Raw genomic sequence first — 20,968 nt, 5'->3', positions numbered from 1 at the left:
ACCAGATTTTTTAAAAGGAAAACAGTGTTGGAATCAGGGTTACATGGGCTACTACATGAATAAATTAGGTTAGTATGCATTAACCCAATGATAAATTCCCTTGGAATGTTTCAATCATGCTTCCCCTTCCTTCTTTTCTCCAGACAATATGGATTTAGTTCCTTAAGTCTTTCCTCAAATGTTTTATGCTTGAGGCTATTAACCATCTTTGCGGACCTGTTCCTTTTTATCAATATCCTTTAGTAGGTTAGGCCTCCAGAATTGGATACAGTATTCCAGATGTGATCTAGTAGTCCAGCTATATAACATTTTATTTGAAGGGGGAGGCCCCAAATTTGACAAACATTGACTATATAAACAGCACATATAAATGATAGCAACTTTGTGTTAAACCTTTTAGATGTTTACTCTTTTATTTCCTCTTTATTATTAACTCTCTCTGTGACGCTTAGGACGGTGAGGTGAGATGTACTGATGTAATGCGTTGTCCACAAACCTGTACTCATGGAGTAAAAGGAGGTTCGTGCTGTCCAGATTGTTCAGCCTGCGATCTTCAAGGGGACATTATACCAAATGGTGTCACTTTTGAAGGCAATGGTGACCCATGTGAAAGCTGTATGTGCAAGGTAGTTTTCGCTTTTTTTCTTTCTATACAGTGTTAGAATTTGCAATTTGTATTCAACAAAAATTTTTTTTTTGATGTGTCGCACAGACATGTCAATGTTTTGATTGGTTGAGTTCTAGATATTCAAACCCCTATGAGCCGAGAAGTGAAAAGCACTCAGCCACATGCTTCTCCCACCTCTATCTTATGATTGGTGGAGGCCTGAACACCCGCACCCAAATAATCAGAACCTTTTTTTTAAACTAACAATAATTATGCTGTTTTTTTTTTAAATTCTAAACATAAAACTCTGTTCTATGTCGACCACGTGTGTTAATTCTATACATACTGTGTTTTTTTTTTTTTTTTGCAGAATGGTAATGTCAATTGTATACGAGTATCTTGCCCCAAGTTGACTTGCGTTCTTCAAGAAGAGGTTCCTGGAGAATGTTGTAAGAGATGCCAAGGTAACTAGCAGTGTTGAATTGTCTCTTATATTAGCAAGTAACATAACTTTTTTTTTATTACTATATAAAGAGCTGAGGTGTGAAATAGTATGATAATATCTCTAAAAGAAAAGGAGCAAGGCCTCCCACAAGACAGGGTGACGACTGTTTCACAGGTTAACGATTCAACACAGTAACCCACAAAGTGGCTGTCATTCCACGCCCTGTAAAACCCTGCACTGTATCCTGCAATAAAAAAAACTGTTTGCACAAGTATTAAAGCACCCATGCTGTTAAAGGAAAAAAGATCAGGTTAGCTGAAGATTGAGTTGACCTAAGATCGGGTGGGTATACCAAAGAAAAAGGTAATTAGGACATAATAGACATTTTGGTACATAAAAACCTTTAAAAAATGCAGTGATATTGCCAATGCAAACAATGACCTGACTGGTCTCTAAGGAAAATATTTTTTCTAGTTGTGAATTTCCAGAGTTTGTCTGGCTCTTAACCCAATAACATCTTGTGTTAACTGAACCATACCTCATCCATTCCTTCCACCTGTAGGCTGCATTGATGGAACAATAACACGCAGACATGAAGAGGAATGGAAACCACACGGAGAGCCATGTCATAGTTGCCGTTGTGTGGTATAAAACTAAATATTTTTGTAATCTGTTGGGACAGCTGTACAATCTGCCCCTAGATACTCCTTTTACACTGAAATTACTGAGCCTCCACTGTTCTTTACCTTCTGGCTTTATTAATTTCATGGCATATTAACTTTCTATTAGGGATGAGCGAACTTTTGAAAAGTTCGGTTCGGTTCGATCTGGCGAACTTTCGTGAAGTTCGGATTGGTCCGAACCGAAAACGAACCTTGCTCTAACGGCTGAATAATTGCAGCTTCAATAGTGGGAGTGTGATAGGGTATAGTTTCGTTTAGTTGCAGTTGATATTACAATGAAAAAAGTGTGGGGGGGGGAAAGTGCAAAAATAATGACAAAAAAAAATTAATTATAGAAATAATAATAAAATATAGTAAATAAAAATGCCAAAATAGTGACAAAAATATTGAAAAAAAAAGTTTACAAGGAGGATGCGGCAGCACTTGATTGCACCCAGGCCAGTATTGTTGAGAAGAGACAAGTTGAGCAGCAGGAGGAGGCAGCAGTTGATTGTTCGCCTCTCAGGCCAGTATTGTTGAGAAGAGACAAGTCGAGGAACAGGAGGAGACAGCAGTAGATTGCTCGCCTCTCAGGCCAGTATTGTTGAGAAGAGACAAGTTGATCAGCAGGAGGAGGCAGCAGTTGATTGATTCCAGTCCAGTATTATTGAGGAGAGGCTACTTGAGGAGGAGGCAGCAGTTGATAGATTCCAGGCTAGTATTATGGAGGAGAGGCTACTTGAGGAGGAGGAGGCAGCAGTTGATCGATTCCAGACCAGTATTATTGAGGAGAGGCTACTTGAGGAGGAGGCAGCAGTTGATTCCAGGCCAGTATAATTAAAAACAGACTACTTGAGCAGCAGTAGGAGGAGGCAGCAGTTGATTGATTCAAGGCCAGTATTACCGTGGAGAGGCTACTTGAGGAGAAGGAGGAAGCAGTTGATCGATTCCAGGCCAGTATTATTGAGGAGAGGCTACTTGAGGAGGAGGCAGCAATTTATTGATTCCAGGCCAGTATAATTAAAAACAGACTACTTGAGCAGCAGTAGGAGGAGGCAGCAGTTGATTGATTCCAGGCCAGTATAATTAAAAACAGACTACTTGAAGAGCAGGAGGAGGCAGCAGTTGATCGATTCCAGGCCAGTATTATTGAGGAGAGGCTACTTGAGGAGGAGGCAGCAGTTGATCGATTCCAGGCTAGTATTATGGAGGAGAGGCTACTTGAGGAGGAGGAGGCAGCAGTTGATTGATTCCAGGCCAGTATTATTGAGGAGAGGCTACTTGAGGAGGAGGCAGCAGTTGATCGATTCCAGGCCAGTATTATCGAGGAGAGGCTACTTGAGGAGGAGGAGGCAGCAGTTGATTGATTCCAGGCCAGTATTATAGAGAGGCTATTTGAGGAGGAGGAGGCAGCAGTTGATCGATTCCAGGCCAGTATAATTAAAAAAAGACTACTTGAAGAGCAGGAGGAGGCAGCAGTTGATTGATTCCAGGCCAGTATTATTAATTCAGGCACGATTCATCTTCACAAAAGTCAGCATCTCAACACTGTGGCAAGAGAGCCTCGTTCTTTGCGGTGTTACGATGTTACCAGCTGCACTGATTACCCTCTCTGACGCCACACTACTAGCTGGGCAGAACAGCAGAGCCAAGGAAAACTCTGCAAGGTGAGGCCAAATCTCCAGTTTCTCTGCCAGAAGAGCAGTTGATTGATTCTAGGCCAGTATTCTTAAAAACAGACTACTTGAGGTGCAGGAGGAAGCAGCAGTTGATCTATTCCAGGCCAGTATTATTGAGGAGATTCGACTTGAGGAGGAGGAGGAGGAGGAGGCAGCAGTTGATTGATTCCAGGCCAGTATTATTAAAAACAGACTACTTCAGGAGCAGGAGGCAGCAGTTGATCGACTCCAGGCCAGTATTATTAAAAAAGTTTTTTAAAACTTTTTTGGTTGCGGGCAGCTAGACGGGGTTGACGGCAACCAGCAGAGCACAAACGGACAGCTTTTGTGGGGCGCTGACTTAGCGTCACCTAGAACAGCTTATCAAAAACAAACAAACAAACTTTTTTTTAAAAGTTTTTTTAAACTTTTTTGCTTGCGGCTATACGCGGTTAACGGCACCCAGCAGAGCAGCAACGTCTAGCGTCTCCTCTCTGTCACGGAACAGTAGCTGGTTCAATGCTACGTGTCCAGAGTGACTCTTCTCACTTTTCTCTCCCTATTTCTTTTTTTTATCTCCCTATCTCTCCCTAGATATCACAATTTTTGAGTTAGATGCCTATCTATCTCTCTCTCTCTACCTAACTCTTGATTTCTCAGCCTCTTTCACTATGTATGGGCTTATCAAGCTTTCCCTGGATCTTGCAATTTTTTTTTTATCTTCCTCTCTCCTGCTTCTCTCACAAACAATATATACTCCTTCTCTATCTCTCCCTGTACTTATCCAGTTGTTTGGATATGTAATCTATGTGTTTTCCCTCTCTGCCTAACGTACACACACAATGAGAAAGAGCATGGACGCTCAGGCACTTCCTGTTCCTGTAGTGACGTCACACACCTTGATATTCACATAATAACAGGATAAAAGGGATTATAGGAGTAATAATTCCTTATATCCTCTTCCATTCTGTGAAAACAATACAGTTTTGCGACGCCGTTGGGGTTTTAACTAACTTCGTCACAAACTTTTTGCAAAGTTCGTAACGAATCTGGTTCGTAACATATCGGTTCGCTCATCCCTACTCTCTATCCTTATGACATGCAACCATATCACTCATTTCTGAAAAGCAATGTTAATTTATAACTTTCTCTACCACTGACCATTCATATTTTCTCAATGTAGGAGGGGAAGGTTCAATGTAGAAAGCGTCACTGTGCCTCTCTGTGTAGGAATCCAGCTCCACCAAGGCCAGGAACCTGCTGTCCTGTTTGTGATGGTATGCACCAACCAGATTTCTATGGCTCTTTAGCGATAAATGTCTTGTATAACATAGATAGAACATTATGCATAAAAAGGTTAAACTATCAAGAATAGATGAAGGCTATGCACATATGCACGGTAAGTCCAGCTACTTACACATTTTTTTCACATTTTTTATTCATATGTCACTCAATGGACTACACGAGCACATTTCCATATTATTATCAAGTTTACTAACATGCCTTTCCTGCATTTTTGTGTCAAAAACATTAGTTCAACTATGTTATAAACTATGTTATGGCATTAAAATAGAGGTTATATGTAGTAGTGTAAAACACCAGTCCTCAAACAACCCAAGAAAAGGAGAGTTGGTGCTTGTCTGATCCATTTTTCTTTGAATAATTTCTTAGAAGAGTAAATCTTTCAACATCCTTGTGTTCTAACAGTGTAGACCAGGGGTGTCAAACTCAGGTTTCAGAACTACAATTCCCATCATGCCTGGACAGCCAAAGCTAAAGCTTTGGCTGTCCAGGCATGATGGGAATTGTAGTTTTGTAACAGCTGGAGGGCCTGAGTTTGACACGTCTGGTGTAGACCCTTACAAAGAAAATTCCTGTTTGTCACTGCCCATTAGGGCCCTACTATACTCCAAAAAGGGTCTATATCACCCTGTGTAGTAGGGCCAGTGATCGGCCAAAGAACACCAAACACTCATTCATCACTCAATTCCAAAACACTTAAAAATGATCGGCCGCATATCTTTCTGTGTAATACAGCAAAGGGTTTTACGAGCACCAATCTACAAGATCAGCACATCTGCATTTACTAAACAGCTCAGGCCATGTAATATGGCACGAGCTGGCGATTTATCTCCGGGGGTCTTTTATCTGACAAAGGGGATGCCTTAGGGATACTTATACCCACAGGAGTGTGTCTCTGCTGGATAGGGATGAGGTATATGGTATATGGGTATAGGTATATAGTTATATAACAGTTCAGCTCAACTTATTGCTTAAAGTAGGGAGTTAAGGGAATAGCCCTAGGTGTTACTGGTTTTCCTAAGGGGAATACCCCTTCAACTAATTCATCACAGGTCAAAGGGTCTGGGAAGTTTGGAGTCTGGTGACCGACTTTTAAGTCTTGTCTTAATATGTTTGCCCTTCAATATGAAAAGATAACAGCTTTGGAAATTGTCTAACCATTTTATCTTTCTTCTTCAGGTTGTTCACATAATGGTCGAACTTACCAGAATGGGCAAGCAGTAAGAAGCTCCGACTCTTGTACACGCTGTGTCTGTGAGGTGCAGCTTTCTCTTTATATATGGAATACTTACCCTTGAGTATAACTTTTTATTCATTTATTACTTCTAGATTCGTATTATGTATACATTTTTAATACCAAGCTCTTGTGTTTTGTACACCTATTGTTTTGCAGAATGGAAATGTTCAATGCAGTCCAATACCATGTAGCCCCACGCTGTGTAGAAACCCTGTCCGAAAATCAGGAGAATGCTGCCCAAGGTACGCTGTAAACTGTTACTTATGTGGGGGTATATGGTTTTCATGTTGCAGTATATATAAAAAAAAAAAAAATTTCAACGGTTTTATTGTGGCTTGTCATTTGGGTGATTTGAAGATTTACTAGTATTATATGGGAGATATGGACCTGAAATCGGACTAACTTGCCCAAAATATACAGTACTTTTGGCTCAAAATGTATTCATGATTTCAGGTGTAAATAAACACAGCACATTTGTTACAGACATTTCTGTGAATAAAAAAAGTGTATTTCACTCAAGTCAGTGGGGTTGTTTCTGCATCATGTGCATTGATTTCTGTAAGGCCCATTCAGATGGATGGAGCAGTCACAAGAGTTTCCGCAGCAGATTGGCAAGGTTTGAACAAAGCCTTCATATTCTGCCAATGCAACCTCCGCTGTCTCCTCTTATTAGGTGTGAGGGATGTGAATTTGATTCTCGCTCATATGCAGAAGGTGACGTTTTTACAGCTTCCCATGACCCCTGCCTGAGCTGTACTTGCTCTGTGAGTATGGTATATTCTTTAGACATTACAATTAGTATTATTAGAAAGATCTAAATATATTATTTATGTTAAGTAACTGTTTATGATACTTGTCTTTTCATATGTAAGGCAGGGGAGGTGTCCTGTGACCATCTAGACAGACGGTGTCCTCCAGCACAGTGCAGTCACCCGGGCAAAATCAGTGGACAATGTTGCCCAAGTTGTGAAGGTAAGAATAAATTAATAAAAATAAAGTATAACAAAAAGCTGGTACTGCCTTTAGGAAACATGTAAAAGCTAGAGCGAGAGCACAGAGCAACTAGTGTATAAAATACATGCAGCCAGAGAAAGTATATAAATGTAATGTAATGTAAAAATACAAGGTATATTTTTTTCCCTTTTCTTTGCCCCCCCTTTCCTGTTAATTATGTATTTACTTTTGATGACATTCTATAAATTGATATAACTTTTATAAAAATTTTACACTGTTTAAGCTTATATTGAAATAAAATACAGAGTGTAATGTTTGTTTAAAATAGTGTGTGACTTTGAGCGAAGAATATATTCTGATGGACAAACATTCCAACCCCCTGGACATGGACCCTGTCTCCAGTGCACCTGTTCAGTGAGTATAAATGCAACATCTCAGTTTCCAAACGTGTTTTCCCTTGCTACTTACACGCCATAGTGTCTGTGGAATCTAGGAGGTGAGTTGTATGGCTTGTTTTTCACTCACCTGCCAGTCAGGGCTGTACAGCCAGGGCATTAAAGGTACTTAAAATGGAACCAATTTAATTTTGTAGTCTTTGTGTGGACAATACAGAGACAACACTGCATCAGATGTCTGCACTGCTTTATAAAAGATTCTACAGCCCAGGAATGTAAATGCCATATGTCAAATCACCATGGGGGGCCTCCAGGCCATGAGGCATATTGCTAACTAAAAATAATAGTGTCAAATAACCTGTAGAGGGCTATACTAATTCCTATTCATATCCTAATAATTATTGGTAAACCTCTGTGGTGGTAACAACAGACTGCTCCACATCTTTACGTATGAACATTTTCACACTCTTATAATTGACACATCTTTGATGACACAGAAAGGAAATGTCCGTTGTGTAGAGGAGACCTGTCCCCCAGTGTCCTGCTCCAATCCAGTGAGAGAACCAAACAAGTGTTGTCCAGTCTGCAAAGGTAAGTACTGTGGAGGAAACACTGGGTTATGTATTTATGTATTTTTTGCATCTGCACTCCCTTCACATTTCTTTTTACCCTGACTTAGTTTATTGTGACTATGTTTATATGTTGTATCCCTGTTTTGCTGCAGTCTGTGTTCAGGATGGAGTGGAGTTCTTACAGGGAGTAGAATGGGAACCTGAAAATGATCCATGCAGCACCTGTGCTTGTTTAAATGGTGACACAGTGTGTGGGGTCAGTCAGTGCCCCCCATTGTCCTGTCATCACCCAACCCACAATGAAGGTAAATCCCTCGTTTTTATACCACGTGTTTAGTGGAATACAGGACCAAGCTTTAAGAAGTGGAAAGAAGCTTTAGTGCCCAGGGGAGACACGGGTAGAGACAATTATACTTAGTTAAAAATGCAGGTGGGGGTTCCTTTTACAGATTTTGCATTATAGATCAGGAATTTCAAGTTACATCTCTAGTAAAATATATATCATTTTACAGATCCCATAGTTGACCACTAATGTTAGTAGACATTAGAGCAAATTTAAAGCAAATTTACATGCATAGTAATTTAAATTGGGTAACATTTATCTTTGGTGGTGTACAAAACAACTCATAGAAGTCAAGGATATCAGCACAGTCCTCCTAAAATTTGTCAAGACAATGCATGATAGGTTTGGTGCAAACTACCAGGTGTACTGGACACATTATCACATGCAAAGGTGCATGTAACCCAGCAATTTTGTCAATCACAACAAATGCTTGCAGATTAATTGTGATTTATTGTAATTTAGTTTGACAGAATACATACAGCATAGATGCTTTAAAGGGTTATTACTATAATATAAATTAATGGCATATCATTAGCATATGTCGTCACTTTCTGAGTAGGGGTTTGTCCTTTAGGACAGGCACCAACCCTAGTAATGAAGGGTCCAAAGCACTGGGTCACTGGCCACTGTGACGATCATATTTTAGCAGTAAATTTATTTTCTCAAACATTAGGTGAGTGCTGCCCAGTGTGTGATACATGCACCTACAACCAGAGAGTTTATAGTAATGGACAGGACTTCACAGACCCAGACAACCCATGCCAGAACTGCCACTGCCAGGTGAGAACGTGGATTAATTTTTTTTGCCTTTGTAGGGTTGGCTATATATATATATATATATATATATATATATATATATATATATATATATATTTCTATCTAATAAGTAAATAGCTTTGAGGAACAGGGGTATATAATCTTACACATCCATTGCTAACATATTCATTTACATTCAGGATGGTACTGTCCTATGTACTCCTGTTGTTTGCCCCCCTGTGTTATGTTCCAGGCCAGAGACAAAGCCTGGCCACTGCTGTGCCACATGCCCAGGTAAGAGTCAGGTTGATGTGTATATTAGAAAGCATGCTGTTATGCATGTGGTTTCATGTTTTAAATAACTGTATATGGCGGCTGATGCTGCTCAGATTGCAGGTATCATGAAAATCTTTTCCTGGAAGGAGAACAGTTTTCCAACCCAGACAATCAGTGTCAGGAATGTGGATGCCATAATGGACATGTGACCTGTGCAGACCGTGGATGTCCAGGACCTCAGTGTTCATACCCGCTGCCAGGAACCTGCTGTAACAATAACTGCAATGGTAAGCTTGGTAAATAGTACTGAACTGAAAAAAAAAAACAACACTTATCACAGTGTGGTAGAAATATGTTGCAGGAAAGATTATTTTACAGAACTATCAATAGTACAGAAAGGTAAGTCAGCTTAACTTTATATAACCTTTACCACTGGGGCTAAAATTGTAAGTGAGGCAATGATAAGTAGTACTACTGATATATAAGGAATACATTTCCCCATTGAATGACTCTTAATTAAAAATGGAAATAATTTGAGAAGAAGAATGATATGACAGACACAAATGCGTCCCTGAGATGACACTCACTGTGGTGACTTTGTGCCAATTTGTAACAGGTTGCAACTATGCTGGAAAAGAATATCCTAATGGTGCGGACTTTCCCCATCCTACTGACAAGTGCAGACAGTGTCACTGCATTGTAAGTATGAAAAAAACCCTGAGGGACCAACATTTAGTCACAATTTACCTTACTCTTATTGTGTAGTCTAATCCTGCAGTCATACTTCTTTCACTTGCCCACTACTTCTTGTTTTAAAGCGACTCTGTACCCCCAATCTGACCCCCCAAACCACTTGTACCTTCAGATAGCTGCTTTTAATCCAAGATCTGTCCTGCGGTCCGTTCGGCAGGTCATGCAGTTACTGTCCTAAAAAAATACTTTTAAACTTGAAGCCCTGTGCCAAACGGGAGTATCTGTGCCCTAACTTTACACAACCTCTCTGTCCCTCCTCCCCACCCTCCTCATCATTAGGAATGCTCCAGGCAGATTGCCTACTATTCCCCACCTGTGACAGCCCGACAAACGGGCTGGATCGTTAAGGACCTGTGCAATGTTCAGCATGGAGAAAATGTTTCAGTGGCATTCCTAATGATGAGGAGGGTGGGGAGGAGGGACGGAGGGGTGATGCAAAGTTAGGGCACAGATACTCCCGTTTGGCACAGGCTTCAAGTTTAGAAAGGATTTTTTTAGGACAATAACTGCATCACTTGCAGAACGGACCACAGGACAGATCTTGGATTAAAAGCAGCTATCCGAAGGTACAAGTGGTTTGGGGGGGGGGGGTCAGATTGTCGGTACAGAGTCGCTTTAAGGAGTCTTCCCACCATTGCAGCTACATTTATAGACATGGAAAGCTATCAATTGGTAATGCAGGCAATGCACTGTAGTAAAAGTCTTAGTATTGCATCTACCATGTTATATCGATAGTTTCTGTGGATCTGTAGACAAAGTTCCCAGCACTCCCTTATAATGCTAGCATATGGATCATTTATTTTAAATAGTACTGTTGTAGAGAAGCAGGAAGGAAGGTTTTCAGGTTATAGCCTTTTTTAACTACCTACTACAGTGCATTACTAATACCATTGCAGTGTTTCTGTTACAAGCTGCCACCTTTACCTCCCGTTCCATCCTCTCTAAAAATCATGTCTAATGTTCAGTATATATTTTCATAACAGATTCTAAAACTAGACCTTTCTTACTTAAATTGTGGTGAATTGATATATCTAGGGATAAAGGTAACTAGCATAACGTATATCACATATAATGTATAGCACATATAGGCACATCTACATTGCATTAAAAGCAGCGTGCTGGCTTTTTGCATTATTTTTCTGTATGTTCACTTTGTCTAATCTAAATCGTATTCTCATTTGTGAATATATCTGTAGAATGGCAATGTCCAATGTCTTACAAAACGATGTCTACCTGTTCTCTGTGCTGAGCCATTTCCAGTCCCAGGAGAGTGCTGTCCCCAGTGCCCCGGTAAGACAGGATATGGAATTAAGTCAAACACATATTTTTTTCCTATTTTTGTAAAGATGCATGTAGCCATACATTTTATAGCAAAATTTTGTTTTCTATGATTATTATATGACCTATAAAAATATATATGTTCATAATGCACTTGCTACAAAGTAATATTTTATTCATAAAATCAGATTTGTGTATTCAGGGTATTTCTACAAACATTGGCGTAAATGTTTTCCCTATTTTAATTTCATCCAAATGGGTTTTTTCCCCTAGATTTACTAATTTGGTGCATGTCCCATGTAGCACTCCAGTAGGATTTAAATAAAGCATTAGCAAAAAAATAAATAAAAAAATAAAAGTTTTTTCTACCTGCACAATTTTGTTAAATTTTTCTGACCACTTTAATATTTGGGGATAAAACTGCAATTCTGTGTGCCTAAATTGTGTTGCAAAAACCGACACTAAGCTGTATAATGGGAATAGTACATACACTTTTTTTTAGGCTGTGGGGCTCTTCTGACCATCCACCGACAGATAATGTTGGTGGAGATAGGGGATTTTTGCCTGGAGTCTTTCTATTTTGGTGAAATAAGTTGCCACCAGAGCAGTCTGGTGGCTTCTTACCCCTCCTCATAGAGAACTCGCTTAGCCGCACCATACATTCCTGTGTTTATAGGAAGGACATCAGAGATAACTGATGGCTGGACGTCAAATAGTGAAGGATTATATAAAAATATACATAGTAAAATGCACACATGCATTCTTAGGAAATATATATATGTAACATCAAGTTTATACTTTTTTCGAAAAAAGTGCAGAAACACCATAAGTATACATAAAAAACCATATCCTTCTGTCGTCAAAAAAGTTAACTATGCTCAACTGCACTTCATATGTTCATATTACACTTGTCCTTATAGTAAAAATAACATCACAGCGACAGTGTGTGAGTTTAATACATGACCATACATTGCCCAGGGCAAGCACTTTTTAATGGCTCCCACTGAGTATAGTACATTTTAGATAATGAGACCCAACCTGAGCATATATTTGTATAAGCCTTGTTACCGCCCTTTTATTACTGTAGTATAGTTGCTGTTGCACTCATTACAGACTTGTTTTTATATCATGGTTACCAAACCTCACAAACATCACTGACCCCTTAGCTTACCACATTAGCCTCTGCACCACTAGCTTGTTCTTTAAGTGGTCATCCAATTTGTCTCCTGTCCATACGACAATCATCAGGGTCCTCACTGACAAGCAGACATGGAAGTAAAAGACTACATGTCCCTACGGCTGTGCTTTTGGCAGCACAGTGAGAGCGCTCAGTGGAGCTCCATATATATATATATATATATATATATATATATATATATATATACAGTGAGTCCAAGAAGTATTTGATCCCTTGCTGATTTTCTTTGTTTGTCCACTAATAAAGACATGATCATTCTATACTTTTAATGGTAGATGTATTCTTACATGGAGAGACAGAATATTAAAAAGAAAATCCAGAAAATAAATCTAAGGAATATATATTAATTGATTTGTATTTCATGGAGTGAAATAAGTATTTGATCCCTTGGTATTCATTAGCAGTTCTGGCTTTTACAGACCAGTTAGACACTCCCAATCAACTTGTTACCTGACCTGAAGCCACCTGTTCTCACTAATCACTTGTGTGAAAAACAACTGTCCACAGAATCAGACAGATCACACACATTTCAAGTCTCCAACATGGGTAAAACCAAAGAGCTGTCACAGGACCTCAGAGTCAGAATTGTTGACCTTCACAAAGCTGGAATGGGCTACAAAAAGATTAGTAAGGTGTTGGATGTGAAAGTAACAACTATTGGTGCAATTATCAGAAAGTTTAAAGAGTATAACATGACAATCAACAGACCTCGGCCCGGTGCTCCAAAGAACATTTCGCCTCGTGGGGTGGCAATGATGCTGAGAACAGTCAGAAATCGTCCTGCAACCACTCGGCAGGAGTTAGCAAACGACCTGAAGGCAGCTGGGACCACAGTTTGCAAGGAAACAATTGGCAACACTTTGCGCAACAATGGATTCACATCCTGCAGTGCCCGAAAGGTACCCCTGCTGAAGAGAGCACATGTGGAGGCGCGCCTCAAGTATGCCAATGATCATTTGAAAGATGAACCAAGTTATTGGGAGAAGGTTTTGTGGTGAGATGAGACCAAAATTGAACTTTTTGGCCTCAACTCCACCCGCCATGTGTGGAGGAAGAAAAATGCTGCCTATGACCCCAAGAACACTGTGCCCACCGTCAAGCATAGAGGTGGAAGCATAATGTTTTGGGGGTGTTTCTCTGCCAAGGGTACAGGGCTACTTCACCGCATCACTGGGAAGATGGATGGAGCCATGTACCGCACAATCCTGAGGGACAACCTCCTCCCCTCTGCCAGGTTTCTGAAAATGGGCCGTGGTTGGGTCTTCCAACATGATAACGACCCTAAACATACAGCAAAGGCAACAAAGGATTGGCTCAAGAAAAATCACATTAAGGTCATGGAGTGGCCCAGCCAGTCGCCAGACCTCAATACGATCGAAAATCTATGGAGGGAGCTGAAGGTCAGAGTTGCTAAGCGACAGCCCACCAACCTTTATGATTTAGAGAGAATCTGCAAAGAAGAGTGGGCCAAAATTCCCCCTGGTGTGTGTGCTAAACTTGTGGTTAACTACAACAAACGTCTCACCGCTGCGCTTGCAAACAAAGGCTTTGCCATTAAGTATTGAGTGTGTTTGGCAAGAGGGATCAAATACTTATTTTCCTCATTGAAATACAAATTAATTAAAATATATTCTTTAGGGTGCCTTCACACCTACAGAATCGCAGCAGAAAAATCTGCTGCGGATCCGCAGCAGATCTGCAGCAGATTTAACTAAATGGATGAACACAGCATTAAATTCGCACGGATTTGTAAGTGCGGATTTGATGCTGTGTTCATTCATTTAGTTAAATCTGCTGCGGATTCGCAGCGGATTTTCTGCTGCGATACGGTAGGTGTGAAGGCACCCTTAAAATTATATTCTGGATTTTTTTCTTGATATTCTGTCTCTCCATGTTAGAACATATCTACCATTAAAAGTATAGAATGATCATGTCTTTATTAGTGGGCAAACAAAGAAAATCAGCAAGGGATCAAATACTTCTTGGACTCACTGTATATATATATATATATATATATATATATATATATATATATATATATATATATATATATAGTACCCCATAACCACACCCTCTGTAACAGAAATGGTGCATGGCGCTTCAACTGGTCAAGTACGCATATGTCATATGTATTTATACAATTTGCCAAGAGGAGCTATAGCCAAACATTAACTGATCTTGTTCTCCCATTACACTGGACACTGATCTGATGTCCAACCTGAGGATTTTGCAGTACCTGGAAATAATTAAACTAACCTTTTTTGCTTTTCAATCATAGAAACCCACAATATGAGTGCATACTCTTTGGCCAAGATGTTAGTTTCACAATAAAGCTCGATAAACAGTGTAAAATTAGGTACAATGAAGCGCTATGATGACATAAATTCACGGTTTTAGGCTATGTTCACACTACATAACCTACATAGTAATCACGGCCGTTGTTACAATAGCAGTGATTACTAAGTAGCTTACGTAGTGTTGTCTTCTATGGAATCCCGGCTGGAGTGTATACACTCCGGACGGGATCCCTAGCGGCACCGCAAGAAACTGACATGTCAGTTTTCTGCGGCCCCTATTCAGTGAATAGTGGCCACAGAAAACCCTGTCAGTTTACACAATGGAGTGTGCGGCTCTAGCCGCACACTCCATTGTGAGCAGCGCGGAATTCGGATGCGGGCATGCACAGATGCGCTCGCATCTGAATTTAGCGGCTGTAAAGATCATCCAGCCGGTACTGCAGTACCGGCCGGGTGATCTTTTATGACAACAGCCGGGTCACGGAACGAACGGTCTCTTACTACATGGGAACATGGCCTTACATGAATATTTATGGTGATTGTGCACTTTTTGGTATAAAGCATGAATTTTATTTATTTTTTTACATATGTTTCCTATGAATGCCTTAGGGAAGTAACCTAATTTAAACAATACAGTTACAATTGTAATACAGTTACAATTTTCTGATGACAAGTTCTCTTTAAAGGGGTTATTCTGCCTTAAAAAATCAATAACCTAACTGAAAAGTAAGTCATCACTATTAGATCAACAGAAGTCAGTCAGCTGTTGAAGAGGCTATGGTGCTCATGTTCGGGCTACAGCCTCATCTTTGCTTACATCAGTTGCAAGCCTCTTTGCACTTGCAAGCAAACGGTAGCAATGGTGCAAGGTATGGCAGCATTTTTCCGCTTGGTTTCCTTATGACATAGAATATGTCCAGGTATAACTTTTTACTGAGAATTACAGTATCTGGCTTCTAAAATTATTTAGAATAAGCAGTAGTATTGAACATTTGAATGTTATTTCTTGTTTTTTTTATGTAACCAGTGAACTTCTGTTTTACAGTACCACCAGCTGACTGTCCTTACTCTGGAATCACTTACAGACACATGCAGCGATTCTATGACCCATCAGACAAATGTCGTGACTGTATATGTAACAATGGCACAATCACCTGTCAACGCAAGCCCTGTGCTCCTATAGCTTGCACCCACCCTCTTAAAGGAGACTGCTGCCGATCCTGTGATGGTAACTTCAAATCCATACATGGCAAATCGAAACATCTATAAAAATATGTATTTACTTTACACAGAAAACATACAGGGGGAAATTGCTAAGACCAGTGGTTAACACAAATAAACCCCTACCAGTGTTATATAACATGGAATTTATGCACACCTCTGCATAAATCCAGACACATGTGGGGTTGCCCATGTGGTAGCCTCAGAAATCTATGTCAGCTTAAGTGTTTACAATTTTTAATATGTTAGCAGGTGTAATTTAGGTGTCAATTTAGTGAACAGGGTGACAGCGCTCCCTTTACGTAAAAGACATGTCTCCTTAGTGGCTAGCCCCACTCACTCGTGGAATGCAGTGCAGATCGGCCAAAGGTCACAATGTTGTCAATCCAGGGGCAAACCGCGCTGGGTACAGACCTTAATAATCCCCCCCCCCCCCCCCCCCCCCCCCCCCCTTCAAGTTTAGTTAAAAGGGTATTCCTTTATCAAGTAATACTTATTCTTGTATGGCTCCTCGAGTTAAATGTGGCTGCTGGAGAGGATGATGGCAGAGGGATGCTCAGTGTCCCTCCAGTGCCCTGTGTCCCTCAGTGTCCCCCTCCCATCATCCTCTCCAGTCGGGTCGTGACATCACCATGTTATCCAGGAAGTGAAGCCTTGATGTAGTAGTAAGTGCAGGGAAAAAACACTTTGGGCCACATGTATCATCCGGCGAACGGATGATTTTCGGCAGAAAGTGCCGATTTGCGTATCTTTTTATTCGCAAATGGCCGATTTGCGAATAAAATATTCGCAAATCGGCACTTTCCGCCGAGTACGCCAGGGGGGCGGAAAGGGGGTGTGTAGTGGGCGGAACGGAGGGCGTGGACTCAGAGTCCGCGCGATTTACCATCCGTTCCGCCCAAATGTACGCCGAAAACCTACTCCAGTCCTCAGCTGGCGTAGGTTTTCGGCGGTGCACACCGGCGCGCACGGGATTTATGTAGAGGCGGACTGCCTCTACATAAATCTCCGTAGCGCGGGGGCATTTATAAGTCCGGCGTAAAAAACGCCGGACTTAATAAATGCCCCCCTTTATGTGCATTTCCTGTAATAAGTGTATATTGGTGATTTGTTTAACTTTTGGGGGGCAATACAATACTTCAAAAAAAAGTTTACAAACATTTGTATACTTTTTCATTCAGGCATGCAATCACATATACAGGATCTGCTGCAGATTGATGCATTCAAACATACAGGATCTGCTGCAGATTGATGCATTTAGTTACATTGATATCTACAGATTTGCAGCAGATCCTGTATGTGTGACTGCATCTTTAGGTCCCATTCACACATCAGTAACCCTGTCTGTAATTACGGACCCACAACTGAGGACAGCATTACGAATGTGTTTCAGTAACTGTCCGCATTTGCAGGGACCCACTGTCATGTAAGTGACACAGATGCACGATGACTTAATCATTGTTTTGTGCCATGGATCATTTCCCCAAACAGATCCGTAACACCTACAGATGTGTGTATGGGGCCAAATAAACTTCATGTGTGAAATGATCAGTGAAATGGGCCATAATGTCACATAATTCATCTGAATATAACAATTTTTAGGATCCAACTTGCGCCACATGATAGAATAATATGCAAGTTTGGGTCTATTGTACAGTAAGAAACCAGACACTTTCTAGAGCAACATAAAAAAAAGTTCATTAATGCAAATGCAATTCCTAGATCCAAAAGAGGGACACATACTGTAAGGGGCAAAGAGGGACAGGGGGACGTGGGTCAAAAGTAGGGACTGTCCCTCCAAAAGAGGGACACTTGGGAGGTATGCTAGACTAAGGCTCCACAGCCTATGGTAAATTCCACTATTGCTATATTTTGCGACTCAATATAATATATTTGAAGACTATAACTATATACTGTTACTAAGATGTATTTTCTATTCATTTTTTAGGATGTCTTGTGTCTGGAAAAGAGCTTGCCAATGGGGAACAGTTCCTACAACCATCAGATCCCTGCTCGGTTTGTGTTTGCTGGGAGGGTAGTGTGAACTGTCAGCCTAAAACTTGCCCTGTCCTAAACTGCCCCTATCCAGCTCCTGGTCAATGCTGCAAGGAGTGTCAAGGTGAATATTTTAAATTTTTCCTAAATTGAAGCTTAAAGAGGACCTGTCACCCCCAATGACGAGGTGACAGGCTCCCGACCCCCGGTAGAGCACCCTATACTCACCTAATCCCGCCGGGTCCCGCTTCTGGAGATGGTCGGGTCACGGAGATATCGGCGCCCGAAGCCCGGCGCGCACGCTCCTCAGATGAGTCCAACGCTCATAGAGAATGATGGAGCGCTGGACTCTCCTGCCATTCTCTATGAGTGTTGGACTCATCCGAGGAGCGCGCGCACCGGGCTTCGGGCGCCGATATCTCCGTGACCCGACCATCTCCAGAAGCGGGACACAGCGGGATTAGGTGAGTATAGGGTGCTCTAACGGGGGGTCGGGAGCCTGTCACCCCGGCACGGGGGGTGACAGGTTCCCTTTAATGGATCTCTGTTGGCACCATATGACAAAATATCATTTATTTATTCTGTACATTAAACAATAATAGCTGTCTTGCCTTAAATAGGCATTGTCACTTTAAAAGAAAACAACAAAAAAAACATTAGAAATGTTGTAGAGATGTGTGAAAAGCTTTAATCAGGATCTTAGTGCTTAGACCCAAACCGAATGCTAGAATGAGCTGGGACACGTGCAGCAAAGTGCTTTGTTTTCCAGTTCTGTGTCATGTGGCTGAGATGGACTCCCAATGTAAATCTATAGAACTGTCTTGTTGGGTGCACAGAGAGCGAGGAGAGAAGCATTCACCTGCACACTTCTCCCCACCTAGTTCTAGTCTGAATCAAAACACCAGATTTTGAAGCCAAAGCCAAGAACAGACTATAAACAGAGAACAGGTCATAAATGAAAGACTGAAATTTCTCCTCTTTTCAAATCCAGTCCTGGCTTTGGCTTCAAAAATCTGTCATGTTGTCTGTGTAAACACATCATAAGCTCACACTCATCTGAATATTCCCTGCAATGTCAGACAACTTTTAAATCCACATATCATGGAAATGGGAGGGTTTATTAAAGGGAAACTAACAGCAAATTAGAAGACTCTCACCTAGTGTTATGTTTCCATAGGGGATTCTGAGAATCAAGGTAATTTTTGTGATCCACTACTGGCCAGCCCCTTCTCCTGAATATTGAGGGCTCACCCTGCAGTGACGTCACTCCTGCAGAGCGCCAGATGAATATTCATGAGGAGGAGTGGGAGGGTGGGGTGGCTTAGTGCACTGAGGCAGGTAGTCCAGGTCCCAGTGCACCAAACCATTTGCATAATAATTTATCTGAAGTTTTGATGAAAAAGGGGCTGAGGTAGGTAAGAATATTACCTTCATTCTTAGCATCCTGAGTGCTATGGAAGCATAACAGCAGGTTAGAATTTTCAAACCTGCTGTTAGTTTCCTTTTAAGAACCTGTAAAAAGGTGTGTAATCAGGGCACCCTATGCTATTGAATAATAGCAACATCCCACTTTTTTTTCCGATTGGCTACAGGTTCTCCTTCAATTCCTTTTCTTACTTTCCTTGTTACTAGTAGACCATCATTAACTTTTACTGAAGCATCTGTTTACTTTGTCTCATTTTTATTGTGTCTCAACCTTCCATTGGCTTTGTCGGTTCTTACCTTCTTCTTCCATCCAGTTCTGGGACAATGCTTCTCTCTGCATAGTGTTACAATTTTCTTTAATAATTGATAATATCTTTAGGGTGTGAGGCCCTGAGGGAGCCTTGTCATGTGAAATACAGCAGTAGGAGTGAGAGATTGTGATCCTGCTGTATAGAACTCTAGTGGGACCACATCTGGAATACTGTGTCTAGTTCTGGAGACCTTACATAAAAATAGATATTGATAAAATAGAATGGGTCCAAAGATGTGGTACAAAAATGGTGGAGGGTGTCAGACATAAAACATATCAGGAAAGACTTAAAGTGTACCTGTCGTTATAACTTTCAAAATTTAAATCAACAGTAGATGTGATATAAAGCAAGTTTGCATTCATAATTTTTTTTAGTTATCATGGAAAACACAGCACTTCCTGTTTTTTTTACTATTTTTCCCCCACACAGAGCAAAAGCAGCTGAATTTCTGCGCTGAATCAGCGCTGAAATTTCAGCCGTTAAAATAGGTGCAGAGCTAATTTCCATTGTGTTGAATGGAAATTCTGCTCTGCAGTTCACACGGTGGAATTTCCTTGCTAAAAGTTCCGCGGCTAATCTGCTCTCCGCTAGCTGAAGTCTATACAAATCAATAGGGCTCTGATTTTCTGTTTCAGCGTGGAATACGCGCATATTCAGCGCATAATACAAGCGTAATACAAGCGGAAATTACGCGCTGAATCAGCGTGGAAATGGGGGGAAAAGGGTGGGGAAATCCCAAGACAACCCAAAGGAGGTGATACCAGGGGCCAACAAGAAAGAAATTACAATGTCAGCATGCACACAGCATATGACCTCAGCAAAAGGGTCCCCCAAAAAACATACATACATACTGTACATACATACATACCTCTGAAATTAGTGCATCTCCATCAATTGCAAAGCGGGGATGTTTTGCCATTTCTGCTCAGTTCTGCTCGCGTAATCCGCCCCTTTTGCTCTGTGTGAACGTAGCCAGAGTCAGAAAACAGGAAGTCCTGTGAAGACACAGTGAGAGGTTAGTTGGGGGAAAGAGGAGAAGCAACATGAGAAAATATTACTGTACTGAAAGGGTAGTAGATGCTTGGAACAAACTTCCAGCAGATGTGGTTGGTAAATCTACAATAACTGAAGATCCTAAAATAAGGGAAATACTAAAAGGGCAGACTAGATGGACCAAGTGGTCTTTTTCTGCCGACAGTCTGCTATGTTTCTATGTTAACCCTTTATTAACAATATACCAAGATGATAATACTTGTCATAAATGTTTAATGTTTTGTATGTTT

General features: G+C 40.9%; 1 protein-coding gene across 1 annotated transcript in view; it reads left to right on the top strand.

The window, feature by feature from the left end:
* KCP (kielin cysteine rich BMP regulator) overlaps positions 1–20,968 on the top strand; it is an 86,140-nt gene that overhangs the window by 38,895 nt on the left and 26,277 nt on the right. Inside the window, exons 14-31 of the mRNA XM_069979439.1 lie at positions 453–626; positions 978–1,071; positions 1,615–1,697; positions 4,556–4,649; positions 5,854–5,933; positions 6,068–6,153; positions 6,585–6,675; positions 6,784–6,883; positions 7,194–7,279; positions 7,758–7,851; positions 7,985–8,137; positions 8,849–8,955; positions 9,132–9,225; positions 9,321–9,494; positions 9,824–9,906; positions 11,157–11,250; positions 15,779–15,961; positions 17,903–18,073. Of these exons, the coding sequence (XP_069835540.1) occupies positions 453–626; positions 978–1,071; positions 1,615–1,697; positions 4,556–4,649; positions 5,854–5,933; positions 6,068–6,153; positions 6,585–6,675; positions 6,784–6,883; positions 7,194–7,279; positions 7,758–7,851; positions 7,985–8,137; positions 8,849–8,955; positions 9,132–9,225; positions 9,321–9,494; positions 9,824–9,906; positions 11,157–11,250; positions 15,779–15,961; positions 17,903–18,073 (2,041 nt within the window). The remainder of the gene's footprint in view (positions 1–452; positions 627–977; positions 1,072–1,614; positions 1,698–4,555; positions 4,650–5,853; positions 5,934–6,067; positions 6,154–6,584; positions 6,676–6,783; positions 6,884–7,193; positions 7,280–7,757; positions 7,852–7,984; positions 8,138–8,848; positions 8,956–9,131; positions 9,226–9,320; positions 9,495–9,823; positions 9,907–11,156; positions 11,251–15,778; positions 15,962–17,902; positions 18,074–20,968) is intronic.

Source organism: Dendropsophus ebraccatus, chromosome 1 (genome assembly GCF_027789765.1).
Source record: "Dendropsophus ebraccatus isolate aDenEbr1 chromosome 1, aDenEbr1.pat, whole genome shotgun sequence".
In the NCBI taxonomy this organism is placed as follows: Eukaryota; Metazoa; Chordata; class Amphibia; order Anura; family Hylidae; genus Dendropsophus; species Dendropsophus ebraccatus.
Note: the sequence above shows the minus strand (reverse complement) of the source record. Positions and strands in the feature narration are given on the sequence as shown.